We start from the raw sequence: 20,367 nt of genomic DNA, 5'->3' as shown, positions 1-20,367 counted from the left end.
GTACGGAGAGAAACGCACGTGTGCACGCTTGGAGGGGGAAAAGGGGGGGGGGGGGCAGACTCATCTCTCAATGCTCTCTCCTCGTCATTCTGTATCTCGACCTTTACAGGCAGACAGGGATGGGAGGTAGCTAGGAATGTTGCACAGAGGAGCGGAGTCTGGCTGGAAAGGGAGAGGAGCCAAGCTTGCCCAAAAGACCAAGAATTTGAGATTCAACATGAATTTTCCCGAGTGGCTGCAGCACGGGGTTGACGGTGTGGGGCGCGGGGAGACGCTGGAGGGGAGGCTCTTCGGTTCCTGCAGCCTGGACTGTGAAGGCTTTATACTTCATTCTGTAGGTACCTGGGAGTCAGGAGTTCTTAATCAGAAATGGGGCAAGATTTTCCTGCAACTTTAGCCGAATGCACCCCCCCCCACCCCCAATTCACATGTTGAAGTCCTAACCCCAGCACTTCATAATATGACCTTATATAGAAACAGTAGATATAATTAAGATGAGGTCATACTGGAGTAGAGTGGACCTCTAATCCAATGTGACCAGTGTCCTCATAAAAAGGGGGAATGTGGACTTACAGAAACACACACAGGGGGAACCCATGTGAACATAAAGACAGAGGTGGAGTGATGTATCTACAAGCCAAGGAACACCAAAGATTGTCAGCAACCCACCAGAAGCTAGAAGAGAGGAATGGAACAGATTCTCCCTCACAGCCTTCAGAAGGAACCAGCCCTGCCTTCTCTTGATCTTGGACTTCTAGCCTCCAGAACTGAGACATAAATTTCTGTTGTTTAAGCCAGTTTGTGGTACTTTGCTATAGTAGCCCTAGGAAACTAATATAACATCCAGAAGTAGAGACACAGAAGGATGTGGGACTTTTAAGCAATCTAACATTCCAGATAATGCCCAGGTCACACTTGGGGATGAGGAGCACTGGTGAGGGTCTGAGATGACCACCAGCCTATCTTCCCATTCTCACTGGCTTTAGCTGCTTTGTTCTGGAAAGCAGCCACCCTAAGCCACCACCCTCAGCTGCCCCCCACACCCCCGCCTGGTGATTTTCTGCTTTGGTAGTGAAAAAGTCCGATGTCTGGTCTCACCTGGGTCCTTCTTGCTGCTGCACTGGTTCCCTCTTGGAGAAGATGGAGCTCAAAGACCACCAATACACCTTTAAAGATTTGCAAACTGACTCTGCCTAACTTGAAACTATCTTTCTCAGCCCCGAACTTGCCTCCAGCCTCTCTTCCACTTGAATGGCAGCCGAGAGAAGGAAGGTTAAATCAAGACTACAGGAAGAGAGAGACAATTGCTCTCCAGCACACTTATTGTGTACCAAAAACATGCATTATGCTATTAAATTCTCACGACCGCATGAGGTGAAAATTATTAGCTCAATTTTACAGATAAGGAAAGGGAGGCTTGACGAGGCTAAATCACACAATCAGTGAGTAGCAAAGCTGGGATTCTACCCCATGGACTCCAAAGCTCTTTTCATCCACCAGGCTGCACTCAGAGACAGAGCTCGCCAAGGTTCCCTACCTAAACTGGGGCGCGAGTGAGGGTTAAGCTATTCTAGAAGTTCATTTCCAGCCGTCCCGTCGACCCGCCACCGGCCAAACGAATGAATCTCTTTAACCTTGCTATCACACTTTGGAGCGCAGGGAACTGAAATATCCCAATTCCAGCAGGCGGCACTGTGAACCAAACACCATCCGCAGCGTGGGCGGCGCGCGGGGAAACCCGTAGGGCGGAGCCACAAGGAGTCGCCTGGGAACCACGCGTGGGGGCGTGGTCACCCCGGAAAGGGGAGTGTCTGCCAGCCAAGCCCCGCCCCACCTCCGTGGTCTCTGCTCCAGGTGGGCGTGTCCCGAAATCTCTCTGGGAGAGACACGCGTGGGCCGCTCCCCCCTGGGAGGAGCAACGCGGAGAAGGGTGAGGGTGTCGCTGGCGGCCCCTCCCCGTACCGGCCACGTGGCGGGTGCGGGCAGAGCCCGGGGGAAAGAACTTGGCCCGTGGGGAGGTGGGGGGACAGAGGCGGCGCCAAGCCTAGCCGAGAGCTGCAAGGTTCGGAACCGAGAGGCAGCGGCGGCGGCGCTGAGAGGAGGGGAGGAGGCAGGCGGGCGCATGGGGCGCCCCGGCTCCGCCGGCAGCGCGCCCCCTCCGGCCCCGCCGCGCTGAACGCCCCCCAGCGCCGCGCCTCGAACCCCCGCCCCGAGGCCATGCCGGTCATGAAGGGGTTGCTGGCCCCGCAAAACACCTTTCTGGACACCATCGCCACCCGCTTCGACGGCACTCGTGAGTGGGGCGAGGCTGGGGCTGGGTGTTGGAGCTGGGGTCAAGTCGGCTTCGGCGCCGGCGCCGGGTCTCCTGGATATGGTGACACCCGAGGCGGGGAGAGTGGACTTGACGGTCTAAGAACTCCCGAAGTCGCCGGGAAAGGAACAGGACTGGCAGTGCCCTGTGAGGGGAGGCGAGGAAAGGGCCAAGAGTGCAGGGGGCTAAGACTGGGAGTGTGACTGAGTCAGGAAATGCTCTTTGTGCCGCAAAACGAAGGAGGGGGCCGTGGGAGCCTCCCGCTGCGGGGCAGAGCTCTGCTGGGGACGTATGGGGGGTATCCGAGACGCAGAGGTGGGACGAAGCGGTCAGGCGCTCTGGAGTCTACTTCCAGAAGGCTCCAGCATCTCCTTCCCCAGGAAAAAAAAAAAAAAAGAAAAAAGAAAGAGAAAAGATCAGACTTAGGCAGCACCTTGCTTGGATTAAGGTCACGCGCCCCCAAATCTTGGCGCGTCTGCATCTGAGGGAGGTGAGGCGGGAGGAGGGGGTGGTCCGTGTGACGGAGGGAACTCTCTGCTCACCCACCCCCAGCTTGGATTCCAGGTTCAGCACCTTGGACAGCCACATTCCTCCTTCTCTGCCACTTCTCCCGCCTTTCCCTTTTCCTACTTTGGAGCTGAGAGATCTCCCCCTGCCCCCTTGGGGTACCCTAGCCAGTATCTGGAAGGTAGGGGGAGCGGTACCCGCGGGCGGAAACCGAGCCGCCGGGGCCTTAGCCGCCTCCCCACTCTCCCCCCACAGACACCTCCCTTGTTTCCATAGCTCCCATCACCCGGGCAACGGGCCCTGGGATGGAAGAGGGAGGCTGCTGCCCAGGGCCCAAAGCCTCCCAGGCACCTTCAGCCCCCATCAGCCACTCCACCCCCAGACAATCACCCCTCTTAGCTCCCAGTACTGGTTGTGTCTTAGGCCCCTTCCCTCAGTGGAGACTCTGCCCCTGGATGGCCCACAGAGCCCCTCTTCGACCTCCACCCATTGGAGCCATAGGGAGCCAGCTCACGTTCTGCTGCTGGGGTTGCTGGACTAAACTTTAGCGCCCAATCCTGTCAGACTTTGAGCACTGGGACAGACCCCCTGAAATTACCTAAAGAGATGCTAAAAAGAGGACCTTTCCTGGAAGGCAGAGAATGAGGACACTACTCATCACTGTCTCTCTCCCCCAACAAAGGAGATTTGTGAGTTTGGATAATCTCCATCTTTTGGTTTCCTATCAATACAATGGGTGTGATATCACCAGAATCTCTGCCCTGTCCACTCTCTAATAGGATGACAGGGTAGCAGCTATGCATGTGTCTTGCAGGCTGTGGGAATGCGGCGGGCGGTGGGGGGTGGGGTGTGTGTGGGGGTATTGTCGTACCTTGTCAGTGTAGCACTTAGTGAATGCTAGGATCTGTTTTCCCCAGGTAACTCATATAACTCTCACGACAACCATGTGAACAAGATATATTATCCCCCACTTTGCAGATACGAAAGCTGAGGCACAGAAGAGAGTTCATTAACTTGTCCAAGGTTACGGTTGGAAAGCGGCAGGGGTGTGGTGCTGGAGCCCATGCTCTTACTACTATAGGTCCTCTGTATAAGCTCACCAGCCTGAATGCAGGCAGAAGGACTGCATGACCTTCTCCAACCCCCCAGTGATCCCTGTGCCAGTTCCGGGCCACCCTTACGTCCTTGTCCTTTTGTTCTATCTCTTCGCACTCTCATTTCAGAATATCCCAAAGGGGACCCAGGAATCAAATGAAGCCTGGGAAGCTTCTGGCTCTGACTTCTGACCACAGCCTGGGGGAGGTACTTACCCACCTTGAAGCTAAGCTCCCCTCCTGGCCTTGACCTAACCTTGACCTCTTCTTCCCACAGACAGCAACTTCCTGCTGGCCAACGCACAGGGCCCACGGGGCTTTCCCATTGTGTACTGCTCTGACGGATTCTGTGAGCTCACAGGCTACGGCCGTACCGAGGTCATGCAGAAAACCTGCAGCTGCCGCTTCCTCTATGGTCCGGAGACCAGCGAGCCAGCACTGCAGAGGCTGCACAAGGCCCTGGAGGGCCATCAGGAGCACCGGGCTGAAATCTGCTTCTATCGAAAGGATGGTAAGGAGGCCTGGCCTGCCCTGCAGCCCCGCAGCCCTGCCTAGGTGCCTTACCCAGAATTTGCCTGGCATGGCAGAAGTCTGGGTGCTGGTCCGCCCACTGCCACAGGCTGACTAGGTGACGCCAAGTACATCCCTGATCCTCTCGAGGACTTTGTTCTCCCATCTGGAAGGGAAGGAGTCAGCTAACATAATCTCTGGGGTTCTTTCCAGATCTAAACCTTTGCCAAGCCCTTTGACTATGCTCAGGAACCATGGGAGGTTAAGGGGAAAGGGGTGCCATGGACTGCTCACCCTCCCATTCCACCTCTCCACATCTATAGGCTCAGCCTTTTGGTGCCTCTTGGACATGATGCCCATCAAGAATGAGATGGGAGAGGTCGTGCTTTTCCTCTTTTCCTTCAAGGACATCACTCAGAGTGGAGGCCCAGGACTTGGCCCCTCAGGAGGCCATGGTGACAGTAATCATGGTAACTGCAGGCCTGGGGAGGAGGCATTAATGGTCAGAGGTCCTTGCTGAAGGTCACACAAGACCTCTCCCTACCGGGCCTCACGGGATGCGCCCCCATTTATCTTGCACCCTTCTTCCCAACAGAAAACTCGGGCGGTTTTGGTAGGAGGGGAGCCAGCTCAAGACTTCGATCTGCCAGGAGGCAGAGCCGTACTGTCCTACACCGGTTGACTGGCCATTTTGGCCGCCGGGGCCAGGGAGGCATGAAAACCAATAATGTGAGTCCTGTCTGCACCCCAACGTCTCCCAGCTGTGATTCTGAGACAGCCTTGCTACTGTCTCCCCGTCTCCCTGCCTGTCTGATCTCCCTCCCGTGGCTTATTCCTCTGTCCACCCGTTGCTCATGTATGACTCTCTGCTGTGTCCCATCATGTCCCCTGACATCTTCCAACCCCATTTCCCTTGCTTCCTTCTGATTGACGTTACTCTACTATGATGATGTCATAAGGGCAGGGATCTAGCAGCAATTACATCACCTACCTCTGGATGATAGAGTTACCTATGCAGGGGAGGAGTGAAATCACAAGCTGTGGTCCTAGGGAGAGAGCCCCCAGTGGGGTCCTGCTGTCTAGCCCTAGGACCCTGATAAAGCCTTGGGATCAATTGTCCAACCCTCTGAGTTGTTTTGAGGGCTACAGGGAATGGGGTGCGCCGTGCCAGCCTCCCCTCATCTCTGGGATATCACCGTCCCCCACAGGGCCCCCAAATACCAAGAGAAACTTAAGGGAGATGTTAGTGACCCCTCAAGCTAAGGCGTGTGCCTGATTTGTCATAATCTCCCTCTCAAGTAGGGGGAAGGCCCATCCCCTCTCAAAACATGATTGATCAACAGGGGGCCTGAGCAGTTGCTTGGCAGAGGTAGGAAGTGTTAGGTGACAGCCCCTGACCCTCTCCCCTGCACCTTCTATCTCCTGTCGTGGTCATGCCTGCAGCACCCACTCCCCCCTTCCCCATCCGCTGCCTCTCCCTTCCCCAAGCCTCGGCTCCTCTTTCCCTTAAATGTCCCCAACCGCCACCCCTCTCCCCCTAGAACGTGTTTGAGCCAAAGCCATCAGTGCCCGAGTACAAGGTGGCCTCCGTGGGGGGGTCCCGCTGCCTCCTCCTCCACTACAGCGTCCCCAAGGCCGTGTGGGACGGCCTCATCCTCCTCGCCACCTTCTACGTTGCGGTCACCGTTCCCTACAATGTCTGCTTCTTGGGCGATGATGACACCCCCATCACTTCCCGACACACCCTTGTCAGCGACATCGCCGTGGAGATGCTCTTCATCCTGGGTTAGACCTTCTGCCCCACATACCCTGGTGGGTGGGCTGGAGGGACCCACTCCTCCAACCTTTGCTCGATCCTGGGCCTGCAGTACCCAGGCATTCAGAGCCCAACCATTTCTGGGTCTTTAAGTCCTAATGGTCCATGTGCCCTGACCTCTGACCCCTTCAGCCTTCAACCTTTAGACCACTCCTCCCTGGAGACCAGCCAGAAGCCCGAGCTCTCTTCCTCTTCCCTGCCCCCACCTCCATTCTGGGCCTCAGGCTTGTTCCCAGCTTACTCATTTCCTTGGCCCCTCGGCCTGAGTTTCTGGGCACAAAGCCCCCTAGTAACCAACAGCCTCTTGCACCCCCAGATATCATCCTGAACTTCCGCACCACCTATGTGTCCCAGTCCGGCCAGGTGGTCTCTGCTCCTCGTTCCATCGGTCTTCACTACCTGGCCACCTGGTTCTTTGTTGACCTTATTGCTGCTCTGCCTTTTGACCTGCTTTATGTCTTCAACATCACCGTGGTGAGTGACCCCCAGGCCACCCTGCAGCCCAGCCTCCCAAATTAGCCCAGCATCTCCTATGAAGGCACCGACCCCAACTCAGACTCAGTCCTTCCCATCCATCCATCTGCATGTAGTTGTCAGGCACCTGCCGTGGGCTGCTCAGAAGGAGCTGGGAGGGTCTGCGCTCTCGGGGAGCTCAGCTCACAATCACTGAGGGAAGCTGAGACAAATGAAAAGCTAACTAGGGCTACCAAGGCGGCATTGGTCTGATGCCAAATGAGTGGTACTTTTCACATTTTTATTTAACAAACAACCGATGAGCATTTAGCTGTCTGCAAAGCACTGTGTGGAGCATGGTCACGGTGGGGAAAAGGGACAAGGATTCAGCCTCCAGGCAGCTAAGCTGGTGAGGGGGCAGGACTGGTGGAGGGGACAGCAGGAACAGAAGAGGTGAATGGAGAGGAAGATGGGGCCCAGGTGTTGCTGGCAGCTGGGCAGGAGCTAGCCGACCTTGGAGTTCCAGGCAGGAAAGTGGGCGTGCGTACAAATGATCTGAAATCTAGCCAGCACCTGGGAGGCCAAAGCACTGCAGTTGGAAAAAGGCCAGGGGTGGTCTGGGAAGGATTCCTGCAGGAGACAGAGCAGAGCTAGACCCTTGACAGAGAGCAGGATTTGGCTGGCAGAAGATGGGGAGAGAGCATCTGGGGGGAGCGTTGTAAGCCAAGACAAGGAGGCAGAGGCTGTGGGGTGGATTTGGAGGCAGACGGTGCCAGGTCCTGGGCCCTCTCAGCTCCCCGGGGACTGCCCGGAGGTGCCCTGAGTGGTCAGCTCTGCACCCAGCCAGCAGATAGCAGGTGCTCTCGAGTCCAGGGTGAGGGAGTCCCACCCTGTGTCCCCAGACCCCCTTGGCTGTTGGGTGGGGAGGTGGAGAGCAGTTTCCCTGTGCGCTCCTCTCTCTGCCACACTCAGCTATAGTGGGAAACCACCTACACGCAGCCGGATTTAACTAGCCGCCAACGGGCTGTGGGCCTCTTCTCCTGGCTGGGTACACGTGTGTGCACACTCCCACACACGTGCATGTGTGTATGTCTGCCCTGAGGCTCCGGCCACTCCGAGCAGAGCTCCCCACCCCTCCCTGTGACTGCACTCTCCCATCCCGTGCCCACCAGGCTGTGTCAGCCAGCCGGACAGCTGTCCTGGGGAGAGCTACAGAGAATCCCCTGTCTCTCCTCCCAGGCAGTCCCCCTCCTCTGATACCTTAAGGAGCATCTTACATTTACTAAGTCCTTTCGCCCACATCATCACATAGGAGCCTCACAGTAACCCTTCAGGGCAGATTCTCTTTTTCAGAGGTAGATGCAAAGGCTCAGAGAGGTTAAGTGACTTGCCGCAGGTCACACAGCTAGCAGCGGCAGGCAGGAGATTGGAACCAGGCCTCCAGACTCCTAGTCTATGCCTCTTTCTAACGTACCACCCCGGTTCTCAGGAACCCCATGCACCCAACTCGATGATGTGGCAGAAGGCGGGAGGAGGAGCAGTGTGGGGCTGGAGGGAGACAGAGCAAAGATAGAGGATGAGTAGGCACTGGCAGAGCTGTGGACTTGAAGGAGCCAGGCCTGGGACACTCTGGTCCAAGGAGAAGGAGAGGAGGGCCCCAAGGGAGTGGGGCTCAGAGGCAGGTGACTAGGAGAAGCTCTGAAGGACTCAAGTTTGGAAGCAGAAGCTCTGGGAGCTGGAGGCAGGCGTTAAGCCCTGGAGACGGTCCATGTGGAGGAAGCAGGGCCACCTCCTTTCCAGCTCCTTCACCTAAAATTAGAGAAAAGGACAGGAGGTGGCTCAGGAGCCGTGCCGGGCCAGGGCTGTGGGGGATGCTGTCGGAGGCTTCTGAGAGGGCCTTCATACCAAGTTCCCCCGGCGCTGCCCCAGAGCCCCCAGCCCTAGCTTCCAAGCTGCCCCCTCCCAGAGTAGTGAGAGGATAAGTTTCCGTACCTGCTCCTCGTCTCCAAGCTTTGGAGGGCTAATTGAAGCACTGGTGACCACAATGACAACAGTCGTGGTGGTAATATTAGCTAACACAGGATGCTTACGAGGTGCCACCAGCTCCATAACCCCCACCTAAGCCCCACAATGGCTAAGACCTTGAAACCCAGGCTCCTTCACTTTCTGCTCTCCTTGCCCCAGCACTTCGGTATGCGCCTCTCATCAGCAGCTCACCCACCATGGCCATGGCCCCTAACCTCCCCCTGTCCCCAAGCCTCTTGCCTGTTCGCGCCTTACCTTGCTACTCTGTGGGTTGAGGACGGCTCCCATCACAACTGCTGTCATCGCCAACAACCAGCTCTTGTCCGCAGCTGGTTGTGCCCAAGACTTTGAGGGCTTCAAGCAGGGGCCAGAGATCATTGTGTCTGTTCCCCTGCCTCTGAGCCTTAGTTTACTCATCTGCAAACTGGAACAATGATGATAACTGAACTGAAGGCATGAGTGTGTCATGAGGATCGTAAGTGCTTAGCCCAGAGCCTGACACACATATAGTAAGTACTTACATAAGTAAGCAAGTACACATAGTAAGTGTTAGCCTTTATTGGTTTTAGTATTATTCTCTCCTGGCCACATTCCCTGGTCACTTTCTCAGGACAACAGGGACGGTTTCCCCTGCTGCAGCTTCCCCTGGCTCCAGGGCATCTGGGAGGGGACGCAGGGGCTCCGAGGAGGCGGAGGCGGGCCTGCTCCCAGCCTCCCCCACCACACTCCTGCAGACATCGCTGGTCCACCTTCTGAAGACGGTGCGGCTGCTGCGGCTGCTGCGGCTGCTGCAGAAGCTGGAGCGATACTCACAGTGCAGCGCCGTGGTCCTCACACTACTCATGTCCGTCTTCGCGCTCCTCGCCCACTGGATGGCCTGCATCTGGTACGTCATCGGGCGCCGGGAGATGGAGGCCAATGACCCGCTGCTTTGGGACATCGGTGAGCCACCGACCCCAGGCTTTCGTTGACATCCGTCCACCTGCCCTGTCCACTCAGGCCCCCGGGCTGATGCCTCCTCTGGCACCACACCCACCACCCCACATTCTTCCCTCTGGGTCAGGCACGGGGGTACTGAAGTGAAGACCAGGGGTCTGCCTGGGCAGACCTCACAGCCTAGCAGGGGAGCAAGACCGGTGACAGGCAATCAAAGCAGTACAGGTAACACTCTCATGGTCAGGAGGGTGTTTGGGGCAGAGGTAGTGCTCCTTCTCCCCCCGACCCTTTCAGTGGCTCTCCACTGCCCTCAAAATAAAGTCCACACTCAAAAAAAAAAAAAAAAAAAAAAAAGTCCCCACTCAATCCACACCCTGCATAGCCCTGCTGCCTTCTCTCTCCCCACTTGGTTTCCCTTTCTTCCCTGTGCCCTGTGCTGCAGCCACGCTGGCCTCCTTCCAGCTCCCCGGGATGCACTGCTTTCTCACAACGGCCTTGAACCTGTTTTCCTCTCGGGAATCTTCTCCCTTTGTCTTCCCTCCCTTCTTCCCCTAAGTGACTTTTCTATTCCTTGCAATCACCACTAAGCTAACTCTCCCTAACTCATTATGGCTCCTAGGACGCCCCGTACTTCCCTTTTCGTAGCTCACTGCCCACCTGTCATTTATTTCATGTGTCTTTCCCCTCCAGACGGTAGGTTCCATCAGGGCAGGGAGAATGGTGGGGTCAAGTGCCAGCACCCTGTACACAGGGGTGCTCAGTAAACTGTTAGAGTGAGGAGGGTCCCCCCAAACATTCAGGAGCTTAGGAAGTTTGCAGCTGTAACCAGTTCACTGTGGGGAGTCCCAGGCCCAGACCACTGGGGACATTTTCTGTCCCTGCGGGTGCAAACCTTCCCTCGCCTCTGTAAATACTTGCCCAAGGTCAAGCGCAGGCAGCTCAGGGAAGGCCAGCTCTCCACTGCCTGGGCCGCCGCTCCTTGCCTCCCTCCACTACCCCCCCCCCCCCAGGCTGGTTGCACGAGCTGGGCAAGCGGCTGGAGGAGCCCTACGTCAATGGCTCGGCGGGCGGCCCGTCGCGGCGCAGTGCCTACATCGCTGCCCTCTACTTCACGCTGAGCAGCCTCACCAGCGTGGGCTTCGGCAACGTGTGCGCCAACACCGACGCGGAGAAGATCTTCTCCATCTGCACCATGCTCATAGGCGGTGAGGCCGGGCCCACCATGCCCCAGGGTGGCCCCGCTAAGCCCAGCGTGCAGATGGGGAAACAGGCTCAGAGAAGGCAAGATGCCCACCCACGTCCAGACAGTCGTGCATTCATTCATAGCCGTTTCCTCAGCATCTACTACATGCTGGTCCCCGGCGGGGGGGGGGGTGGGGGGGGTGGGGGGGCGTGCTGGCCTTCTGCGAAGGGAATGGGAAACCCAAGTTCATGACCTAGCTGGAGGGCAGGAGAGGAACATCAGGTCTGGGTATTCCCTGAGCCAACCCAAGCCCGCTGGCTCTCCTGCCCCTCCCTCCCCAGGCGCCCAGAGCCGTCCACAGGCAGGTTGGGTCCTGGGGCGGGGGTGGAGGCGGGAGGGGTGGCCGTCCCTAACCCGCTGCCGCTGCCGCCGCTGCAGCGCTGATGCACGCCGTGGTGTTCGGTAACGTGACGGCCATCATCCAGCGCATGTACTCGCGCCGTTCACTCTACCACCGCCGCATGAAGGACCTCAAGGACTTCATCCGTGTGCACCGCCTGCCGCGGCCGCTCAAGCAGCGCATGCTCGAGTCCTTCCAGACCACGTGGGCTGTCAACAGCGGCATCGACGCCAACGAGGTAGTGTACCCGGACCCCGGCGCGTGGCGTCAGAGTGGGAGAGGGGTCGCCGTCTCTCTGGGGTTGGGATGGAGACACCTGGGGTCCCGGGAGGCGAAGCCCTGCTCAAAGGGGCACGGCACCGACCCCCATCCACATCCCTTTTCCTTGGCACTAGAACACGGGAGCTGAGAGGGAGCTCAGGCCTTAGCTAATGCCATCCCCCACCCCCACCCCCCTCAGCCAGCCTTTCCTGAGCGCTTGCTTTGGGCCAGCCTCTGTGCGGGACACAGGGAGCTCAGAGATGATGACACTCAGCCCTTGTCCTGAGGGAGACACCAGTTGGGTGAAGGAGGCAGACAGGTAAACAAATAATTACGCAGTGAATAGGACTCTGCTGGAGGGATGGCAGAGCAATTAGGGGATGTTGTGCCTGGGCCTAGAGGAGTCAGGGAAGGCGGCACGGAAGAGGGGACATCGTGAGGGGCAAGAAGGAAATCAGCCTGCTACCAGAGGCCATTCCAGGCAGAAAGAGGAGTAGGAACACAGACCCGGAAATGTTGACACAAAAGAGCAGGGGAGTTCAGGGAACTGAAAGTCAAGTCAGTGAGCCTTCAGGACTGGATGTGTGAGTGCTGTGGAGGGGAGGAGGGAGACCGGAGTGCAAGAGACAGGGCTGGGGAGGCGGGTCAGGCCAGCTCATGGGTGGTCTTGAATTTAGATTGCATTCTGCAAAACTTTTAGGCTGGGAAGTGACCTGAGGATCTAGGAGGTATCTCTGAGAGCCAGAGCCGGAGGACCTGGTGATCGGCTGGTTGCAGGAGAGGAGCTCAGAATAGGCCCCAGGTCCCTGGTTTGGGCAAAGGGGCATGATGGGGCATCACAGGAGGAAGGTGTGAAAATGAAAGTCCAGGATTAGGCCATGATGAGGGTGTGGTGCCTGTGGGAGATCCAGGTGGAGGCTGTTCCATCAGTAGTTGAAAATATAGGTCTAGACCCATAGGTAGGGCTCCAGGCTCACAGGGAGTAGGGAAGTCAAGGGGCTGGCTGCCATGATGCAGGCAGAGTGTGGAAAGTTAGAAGAGGAGCCTGGGGAGGAAATGGGGACAAGAGGGAGAGGTCAGCAAGCCCAAGTGGCCTAGGGGCTCCCTAAGATGAGGATAGAACTATGAACATTGTTTGGCTCCTCAGAGATCATTGGTAATGTTCAAGGTCTTGTGTAACCCTGCGTTTTACAGATGGGGATATTGAGGCCCAGAGAGAGCAAATGGATTGCCCGAGGTTCACAAGGACTTAGGGGCAGAGCTGACTTCTAGTTTCCTGACTCCCGGTTGAAAGCTGACCCACCAGGGCCGATCCTTGTATGGGGTTGAGTAACCAAGGACATGTGTGAGTGACCACCGTGTGTAGTCACAGGCAGTGGACACATAGGAAAAGGCCTAGTCTCTGCTCCTGAACTTGGGTTGAGAGGTCCACACACAAGCAAAATTGAGGTTTGATACACAGAGGTCTTCTTGAAGGTCAAACACAGGTAACTTCAAAGCAAAAGGCAAGTTTTGGAGTCCTCTCCTTGGAGACAGCTCAGCACATTTATAGAACTCAAGTAGCAGCTGCAGGGGGATGGCCAGAATGACCTATGCCCCTTATGCAGTTACTGCGTGACTTCCCAGACGAGCTGAGAGCTGACATCGCTATGCACCTGAATCGGGAGATCCTGCAGCTGCCGCTGTTTGCAGCAGCGAGCAGAGGCTGCCTGCGGGCCCTCTCCCTGCACATCAAGACCTCGTTCTGCGCTCCAGGCGAGTACCTGTTGCGCCGTGGGGACGCCCTGCAGGCACACTACTACGTCTGCTCCGGCTCGCTTGAGGTGCTTCGAGACAACATGGTGCTGGCCATCCTGGGTGAGGATCCCACCACCGCCTACTACCTACCCCAGAACCTGCCCCCAGGGGCATTGGGTGTGGCCAGGGATCTAGGGCCTGGGATACCCCTAGTGGATATGTGGAATTCCTGCTGAGGGGGTCCTCTTTCCTGGTGCCTTCACCTTACTACCTTCCCCTTTTGACCATACCCTCAGATTCTCCCCTAATCCTATTGGCCATCAACCCGTCAGCCCTTCCCCAGTGACTCTCCCCCAACTCCACTGATCCTTTCCCGCTGCACCATCTCCCAACTCCATTGACTCTTCCCCCCTGACCCTCAACTCCATTGACCTTTACCCTTTAGCTGACCCCTCTGGCCATTCTTTAACTGATCATCTAGTTCCATTGATTATACTGACATTTCCCATTGACTGTCTCCCAACTTCATCAGTCACTCTCCACTGACTTCTTCCCAACTCCATTGATTATTTCCACCAATCCTATTGATTGATCCTTCTCTGACCGCCCTTCAAACACACTAACCATCCCCCAGCTCCACTGACCACTTCCCGCTGATATCCTCTTGGTCCCTCTGCCCCAGCTGACTATCCCCATCCCTTACAGGGAAGGGGGACCTGATTGGGGCAGATATCCCTGAGCCGGGGCAGGAGCCTGGGTCAGGGGCAGTCCCAAGCTGCGTGCTGAAGACCAGCGCTGACGTGAAGGCACTGACCTACTGTGGCCTGCAGCAGCTGAGCAGCAGAGGGCTGGCTGAGGTCCTGAGACTCTATCCTGAGTACGGGGCTGCCTTCCGGGCTGGCCTGCCCCGGGACCTCACCTTCAACCTGCGCCAGGGCTCTGACACCAATGTATGTAGACCCCCTATGGCCTCCACCTCCTCTGAGGTCCCCTCCTTCAGGGCAGACCTCCCCATCCCAAGAGAGAGTCTCATGCATCTCCTTCCACCCGGAGAACATCATTTCTCAATCCCCGGCACCCCCTTCCATTGTCCCTTCCACGCTTAACATCTTCCACCCCCACCTGACCCTTCTTCATTGGCCATCACCCAACCCCATGGACCGTCTCTCACCACTTCTACTTCCGACTCCTCTGACCCATCATTTCCTGTTGGCCACCCCTCAGCACCCCCCTCAGACCCCTCAGAGGGACCTCACTTTGGAAACAGTCCCCCTCGCGTGCTCCTCCAAGTCCGTCTCTGAACTGGGCATCATCCCCTGGGTTTCCTCTTCGGCACTCACCAAATATTTCCTGACCCCATTTTGGCTTAGCCTCTGGGCCAGGTCTACAGTTTACACCCTAGGCCTTTGTCTTTCACTGCTTTTCAGACTTACTTTGCCACTCAGACATCTCTGAGTTGGAGTTGGAAGTATCTCTGACTCAGTTCCACAAAAAGGCCCCACATTCTCAAAGCCCACAGCACTGATGGGGAGGAAGAGCTGCACCAGGAGAGGGGGGAGGTGTGAGTCAGCTTGAATCCCCCCTATGTCCCCGCAGGGCCTCAGCCGCTTTTCCAGATCTCCTCGCCTCTCCCAGGTAACACCATCTTCCTGGGAGGTGTGGGGTGGGGTTTGAGGTTGCATGGGGGAGTCTGGGAGCTGGAGGCACCTTTCCGTGGCTCCTCTGCTGCAGGGAGAAGGGGGTGGGGGATGGGTGGCTGCATCTGCCAGTGAAGGCTGTTGCTTAATGAAGGGGCCTATTGTTCACTGTCCTGACATCAGCTGCCCTCTGCCCACAGCCCCGCTCTGAAAGCCTTGGCTCCTCCTCAGACAAGACCCTACCATCCATCACAGAGGCCGAGACTGGGGTGGAGTCTGGGGGTGGTTCCAGGCCCCGCCGGCCCCTCCTGCTGCCCAACCTCAGCCCAGCGCGGCCCCGGGGCTCCCTGGTCAGCCTCTTGGGCGAGGAGCTGCCCCCATTCTCAGCCCTTGTCTCCTCCCCTTCCCTGTCCCCATTCCCTTCCCCTGCCCTGGCTGGCCGGGGCCACAGCCCCTCCCCTCATGGCCCCCCCAGGGGTTCTGCTGCCTGGAAGCCCCCCCAGCTTCTCATTCCCCCACTGGGAACCTTTGGACCTCCGGACCTCAGTCCCCGGTGAGACGCCAGCCTCCCCTGCCTTCCCCATACCCCTGCTGGCTTCCAGAACCTTCTCTGGGCTCCGTCCCCAGCCTTCCAACCAGTGCTCTTCCTATCTCTGCCCCATCTGCCCACCCGCCCTTCCTGATCCACCACACTTGCAACCCCACCCCTCTTTGACTGCTGCTCCTCCCCAGCTCCCTGGCACTGCTGTCCCCAGTTACCCTCCGCCTGCTCTGCTCTGGCCCTTGCCCTCTCCGCATGGGACTGATGATCACTGCCCCCATCCCAGGATAGTGGATGGCATTGAGGACTCTGGCAGCACAGCGGAGGCCCCTACCTTTCGGTTCAGCAGGAGGCATGAGCACGCTAGGCCCTGCTCACAGGCCCCTCCTTCAGGTAAGGGCCAGCCGTAGACCTCACTCTCCGTCACCCATTCACCCCGCCATCCGTCCACCCGTCCGTCCCTTCAGCCGTCCATCCCATGTGTAGTAAGGGCTGACCATGTGCCGGACTCTGTGCTGGGAAAACATAGATGTATCAGACCTGGCCTGCACTCTCAGTGAGCTTCCAGTCTAGTGGGGGACACACCTGTGTCCTCAGATAAACGATTCCAGAACAGGGTGTCAAGTGCCACAACCGAGACAGGAACAAGGCTCTGAGGTAGGAGGGGAGGGCACCCCTAACTGTCCTTCTTAGAGGAGGGGACACTTGTAGGGGGTCTTAAGGGTTGGGTAGGAGTTTGAGGGGTGGAGCAAGGCAGTTGTTGGGATAAAGGCAGGAGAGAAGAGCATGTTGTGTTCAGATGCTAAAGAGAAGCTTTTGCATGTACAGCTGGGGCAGGGGTCAGGGGAAGGGGCAGGGAAGAGTCTGGCTTTCCCATCATCCTGAGCCCAGAGCTTCTTCTCCTCTCTTCTCTGCCTGCCCAGCAAGAGGAGGGGACCCGGCCCAAGCCGTAGACTCCCGCTCCTTGCACTCACCCTGCACCCTTCCACCCCATTCTGGCTGCAGGGACCAGGCCCAGCCAGGAACTGGCCACTGAGGCCGAGGAGATGAAGGAAAAGGTCTGCAGGCTAAACCAGGAGGTAGGTTGGGGTTGACTCCTTCCCTCCAACCTTGGCAAATAGCATCTTGGGATCAGCGATGTGCCTCGTATGTAAGAGCATTTGAGGGTTTGGAGCCAGAGTCCTGAGTTCACTTATTCACACTAGCCGGGTGACCTTGGGCAAGTCCCACAACCACCCCAAACTTCAATTTCCTCATCGAAAAATGGGAAAATTAACCCGTTTTTGCCAGAGTTGTTGAGCATGATATAAGAGTGCTCATGTGCCTGGCCCAGCCCCTGGCACAGGTAAGTACTCAGTGCCTGCTGCCTCCACCCTTTCCCGGCTGGCTCAGGCTATCTAGCCCGCAAAGACAGCCTCTCCTCCCTCCTCCACTGTGGGGTCTCTCCTTTAGGGACCTGCCCCCTACCAAGTCCTTTTCCTTCCCCAGCCCTGGGAAGGGAATGCTCAGCAAACTTAGGGGTCAGAGGACAGGGAGGCTGAGAGGCCTTCAGCCCTGGGAGACCTGGATCCTCACGTCTAAACCCTGGTCAGGAAGAGCCCAGATCTTGTATGCCAAGGCTCTGCCTCTGCCTCCTCCCAGGGGATCTCTGAGCTGTCATCAGGGCACAGTCAGGCCCAACCCTTAGGGAGTGGGCCTTCCCTGGGTTCTGATAAACATCATCTGCATCCCAGGAGGGCAGCCCCTGGGGCTGGGGGGCGGGACCAGGCCCTGTTGGGCCAGATGGAGGGCCAGTCCTGCTTGGGTTCACTGTTCTAGGTGGTGTTTCCCGCACTTGAGTGTCTGTCAGCACCATTAAGATGCAGACTCCTGAGCCTCACCCAATTTGGAATGGCTGGGGCGGGGCCCAGGAATCTGCATTTTGACAAGTTTCTCAGTTGATTCGTACTCCCTGAAGTTTGCAAAACACTGAATAGATGCTTGAGCTTGTGTGCGGGGGGGTCACCTGAGAGTAAGGCTGCTGTGTCTGTCACTTCCAGCTTTGTGGCCTCTTTGAGCCTATTTTTCTGCCTCTTGTAAAAGTGGAGGAGAGGGGATAGCAATACCTGCTGTCCCAAAGCCTTTTTGGAAACAAGCTGAGTGTTTACATCTAGACAAAGATAACCCCTGCCCTGCCTTTTTCTCGCAGTGGCCATGAGCAGGAGTGGCTGGGAAAGAGTTTTGTACACAGTGGAGGGGGGCGCACCCGGGAGATTGGTGATTGTTGTGGCATCTGGGAAACGATCTGTTGTGTTTTCCACAGATCTCCCGCCTCAACCAGGAAGTGTCTCAGCTGAGCCGGGAGCTTCGACACATCATGGGCCTGCTACAGGCTAGGCTGGGTCCCCCAGTCCACCCAGTAGTCTCGGCTCGGCTCCCAGACCCTCCTGGTCCCCAGCTGAGGCCTCCACGCATCTCACCCTGTCTATCTGGACCACCGCCCAGCCTCCAGGATACTACTTTTGCTGAGGTCCACTGCCCAGCCAGTGTGGGGACAGCAGAGATGGGGGCCGCCCCCTCCAACCTGAGGCTCTCCGTGCTGTCCCCCTTCCCCTCAGAGCCTGAGCCTCTGGGACCTTCCCCAGTGCCAGAGGCCCCATCCCCGACCCCAAGCCTCATGCAGCACAGCTTTCGGTCCAGGTCAGACACGTTCCACTGACCCTGGCCCTGGGCCCAGGCCCGTCTGGGGTGGGCACTGCTGCTTGCCATCCAGGGAGGGACTGGGCCCCTTGGCCTCCTGCCTCCGGTCAACAGCCACCGGCTGGTCTGGTTGGCTCTGCATTCTCGGGACTTTTTAACAAAGCCTGGTTACTTCGGACCCTCTTCCCTTTTCTAAACCTTCCCGTATCCTTCCCCTCTGTGAGGGGGAGCCACCTGAGGCTGTGGAACCCAACAGGCATGAGACAGAATGCAGTGCCGATCCGGCTGGGCAGATGACATGTCCTGCTTTCTCCCCAGGATCTGGAGGCAGGTAGATACCAGGGAGCACCGGGGGTTGGGGGAGGGTCCCAGATCAAGCCCACGAAGACTGAGGCAAGAGCAGACAGGATCTTGGTGTCTAAGGCGAGAGGGACAGATTGCAGATTCTGCAGCAGAGATAGCTTAGTGATATTGTGAGGCCTTCTATCCCAGCCCCTGGATTCTGCTGGACACCTTGGAAGTGATGTCACCTTGAGACAGGTAGGTTTGAGATCGCAGCTGGTATCTGAGGAGCCCAAGACTCCTTAGACCTCCCACTACCAGCCCAGGCTGGAGGGGCTCATCCCATCCCTCAACCCACACAAGAAACAAACGGGTGGCCCACAGATATGTATTCTTCGATTCTCTTAGATTTGTGTGTGTGTGTGTGTGTGGTAAAATGCGAATGAGTTGCTGACACTAAAAATCAGAGTTCACACAAATATCCAGATATTCCAGTTTCTCTAAAAAACTTGGGGCGTTCTGGCAACCCTGGGCCAACATTCCACTGGCAATAATCCACTGGTGTTGAGTGGCCGCAGTCCTCTTGAGATGGGGCCTGTGCTCGCCACTTTTTCACAGTCGCCACATTTCTGGATCATCTCCTGACACTTAGCTGGCTTCCCTCCTTTGACTTCTTTGTCTGGTCTCTGTAGGTATTTGGATTTGCAGTTCCTGCCTTAGAGTGTCCTCTCCGGGTTCCTGTGCTCCAGAGAGTGCTTTCTGGGCCCAGAAATGTCAGCTTCTACCCCTGGGCCTGGGCCTGTCAACATCTCTGTTTCTGTGTTTCCGCAGGCTGTCCCTGAAGGTGGTCTTTTCTGCTGCCAGCAACTTGAAACAGTCCCCACGGCACTCCCTACCCCTCCCCTCACCAGACCTCTTCCGAGCCTGTTCTCCCCACACCCAACACGGTCTCACTCAGGGCCCTGACTTCTCACAAACCCACCCTGTTCTCCAGTTCTCCTTTGCCACCCAACACCCAAGGCTCACTTTTGGATAGGAAATAAATGCTTTATTTTTGTAGTTGTTGGCTCTGGCTGTTTCTGGGGGTTGGTCTGAGAGCTCCAGGGCTTTGGAGGAGCCTACAGGGCAGTCACTCCCCACCGCACCCCAGGGCCCTGTTGCGGTCTCTAGGAAGGGCAAAGGCGCCGAGCAATCCACTTGGCACCACATTCACGCCACCAGAAGCCCCAGGGATGAGGTAGAAACCTTAATGAGTCACTGCGGGCCCGTTATACCCCTCCTCCTCCCACCCATGACAGCCACAGATTCAGACACAGTGTGTGAGAGGCACAGAGTCCTGACTCAGACCCACCTCCAGCTCTGGAAAGGTAGCCAGTGGGACGCCCCACTGATCTTGTATAACCAATCCTGTACCTGTTACAGGCTAGGTACAGCAGGGTCTGGGGGGAAAAGCTTGTCACTAGCCAAGAACCTGCTAGGAATTCCACTCTGCCCGTCTCCTTTGCTCTCTTAAGTCCTCTCTTCCCTCTTAGCTTTCACTTCTCAGATGATCACTGCAGGGATGCAGAGGTGGGGAGATGGGGGTTACGGCTATTGTTAGAAAGCGGCGCTCTGGTGACCAGATGGAACTAGGTGTGGGCAGTTTTGCGGCAGGCGGTCCCAGACAGGTTGATTCTTCAGCTCAGGCTCCAAAGTATGATTGGTGTCAGCAGGTGTCACAGGAACAACGCCCACAGCTGTCTCTGGACTGAGCTTTGATTCCATACAAGTTTTGAGTAGTATTCCTGGGAGTGGGATGCAAACGCAGAGGAGATACCGGTCCGTGTTGGGGGAGGGGGGTGGGCGGAGACAGAAGTGGTCCTAATCCACATTAAGGGAAGCAAAGAAAGAAAGAAAAAGAAAGAAAGAAAGAAAGAAAGAAAGAAAGAAAGAAAGAAAGAAGAAAAGAAAAAAGAAAAATAGAAATAGTCCTGATCCATATGGAGGTCAAGGTGG

The 20,367-nt window shown here is 57.0% G+C and overlaps 1 protein-coding gene across 2 annotated transcripts; it reads left to right on the top strand.

Moving 5' to 3' along the window:
* The first annotated feature begins 1,878 nt into the window (after positions 1 to 1,878).
* KCNH4 (potassium voltage-gated channel subfamily H member 4) lies at positions 1,879 to 19,431 on the top strand. Of its 2 annotated transcripts, XR_009614210.3 has the most exons (17): positions 1,879 to 2,293; positions 4,190 to 4,423; positions 4,746 to 4,892; positions 5,018 to 5,151; positions 5,964 to 6,207; positions 6,555 to 6,712; positions 9,451 to 9,658; positions 10,663 to 10,857; positions 11,274 to 11,473; positions 13,104 to 13,353; positions 13,939 to 14,183; positions 14,830 to 14,868; positions 15,071 to 15,423; positions 15,698 to 15,804; positions 16,417 to 16,490; positions 17,714 to 18,421; positions 19,204 to 19,431. XR_009614210.3 is itself a non-coding variant. In XM_060646061.3 (16 exons), the coding sequence occupies exons 1-16, from the start codon at positions 2,218 to 2,220 to the stop codon at positions 18,107 to 18,109; spliced, it is 3,060 nt and encodes a 1,019-aa protein (XP_060502044.1). In that variant the 5' UTR covers positions 1,879 to 2,217; the 3' UTR covers positions 18,110 to 19,431. The 2 variants fall into 2 exon arrangements, 1 of the variants encoding a protein (XP_060502044.1); XM_060646061.3 differs by having other exon boundaries at positions 17,714 to 19,431.
* The last annotated feature ends 936 nt before the right edge of the window (positions 19,432 to 20,367 follow it).

The sequence above is a fragment of the Panthera onca genome, chromosome E1 (genome assembly GCF_046562875.1).
Source record: "Panthera onca isolate mPanOnc1 chromosome E1, mPanOnc1 haplotype 2, whole genome shotgun sequence".
Taxonomy (NCBI): Eukaryota; Metazoa; Chordata; class Mammalia; order Carnivora; family Felidae; genus Panthera; species Panthera onca.
This window is presented reverse-complemented; position numbering and strand designations above follow the sequence as displayed.

Excerpts from the sequence above, each read along its gene's own strand:
- KCNH4 (XM_060646061.3), top strand. The coding sequence starts at position 2,218 with ATGCCGGTCATGAAGGGGTTGCTGGCCCCGCAAAACACCTTTCTGGAC. Across the intron at positions 14,184-14,829 it reads GCCAGGGCTCTGACACCAAT|GGCCTCAGCCGCTTTTCCAG; the intron begins GTATGTAGACCC and ends ATGTCCCCGCAG. Across the intron at positions 14,869-15,070 it reads GATCTCCTCGCCTCTCCCAG|CCCCGCTCTGAAAGCCTTGG; the intron begins GTAACACCATCT and ends CTCTGCCCACAG.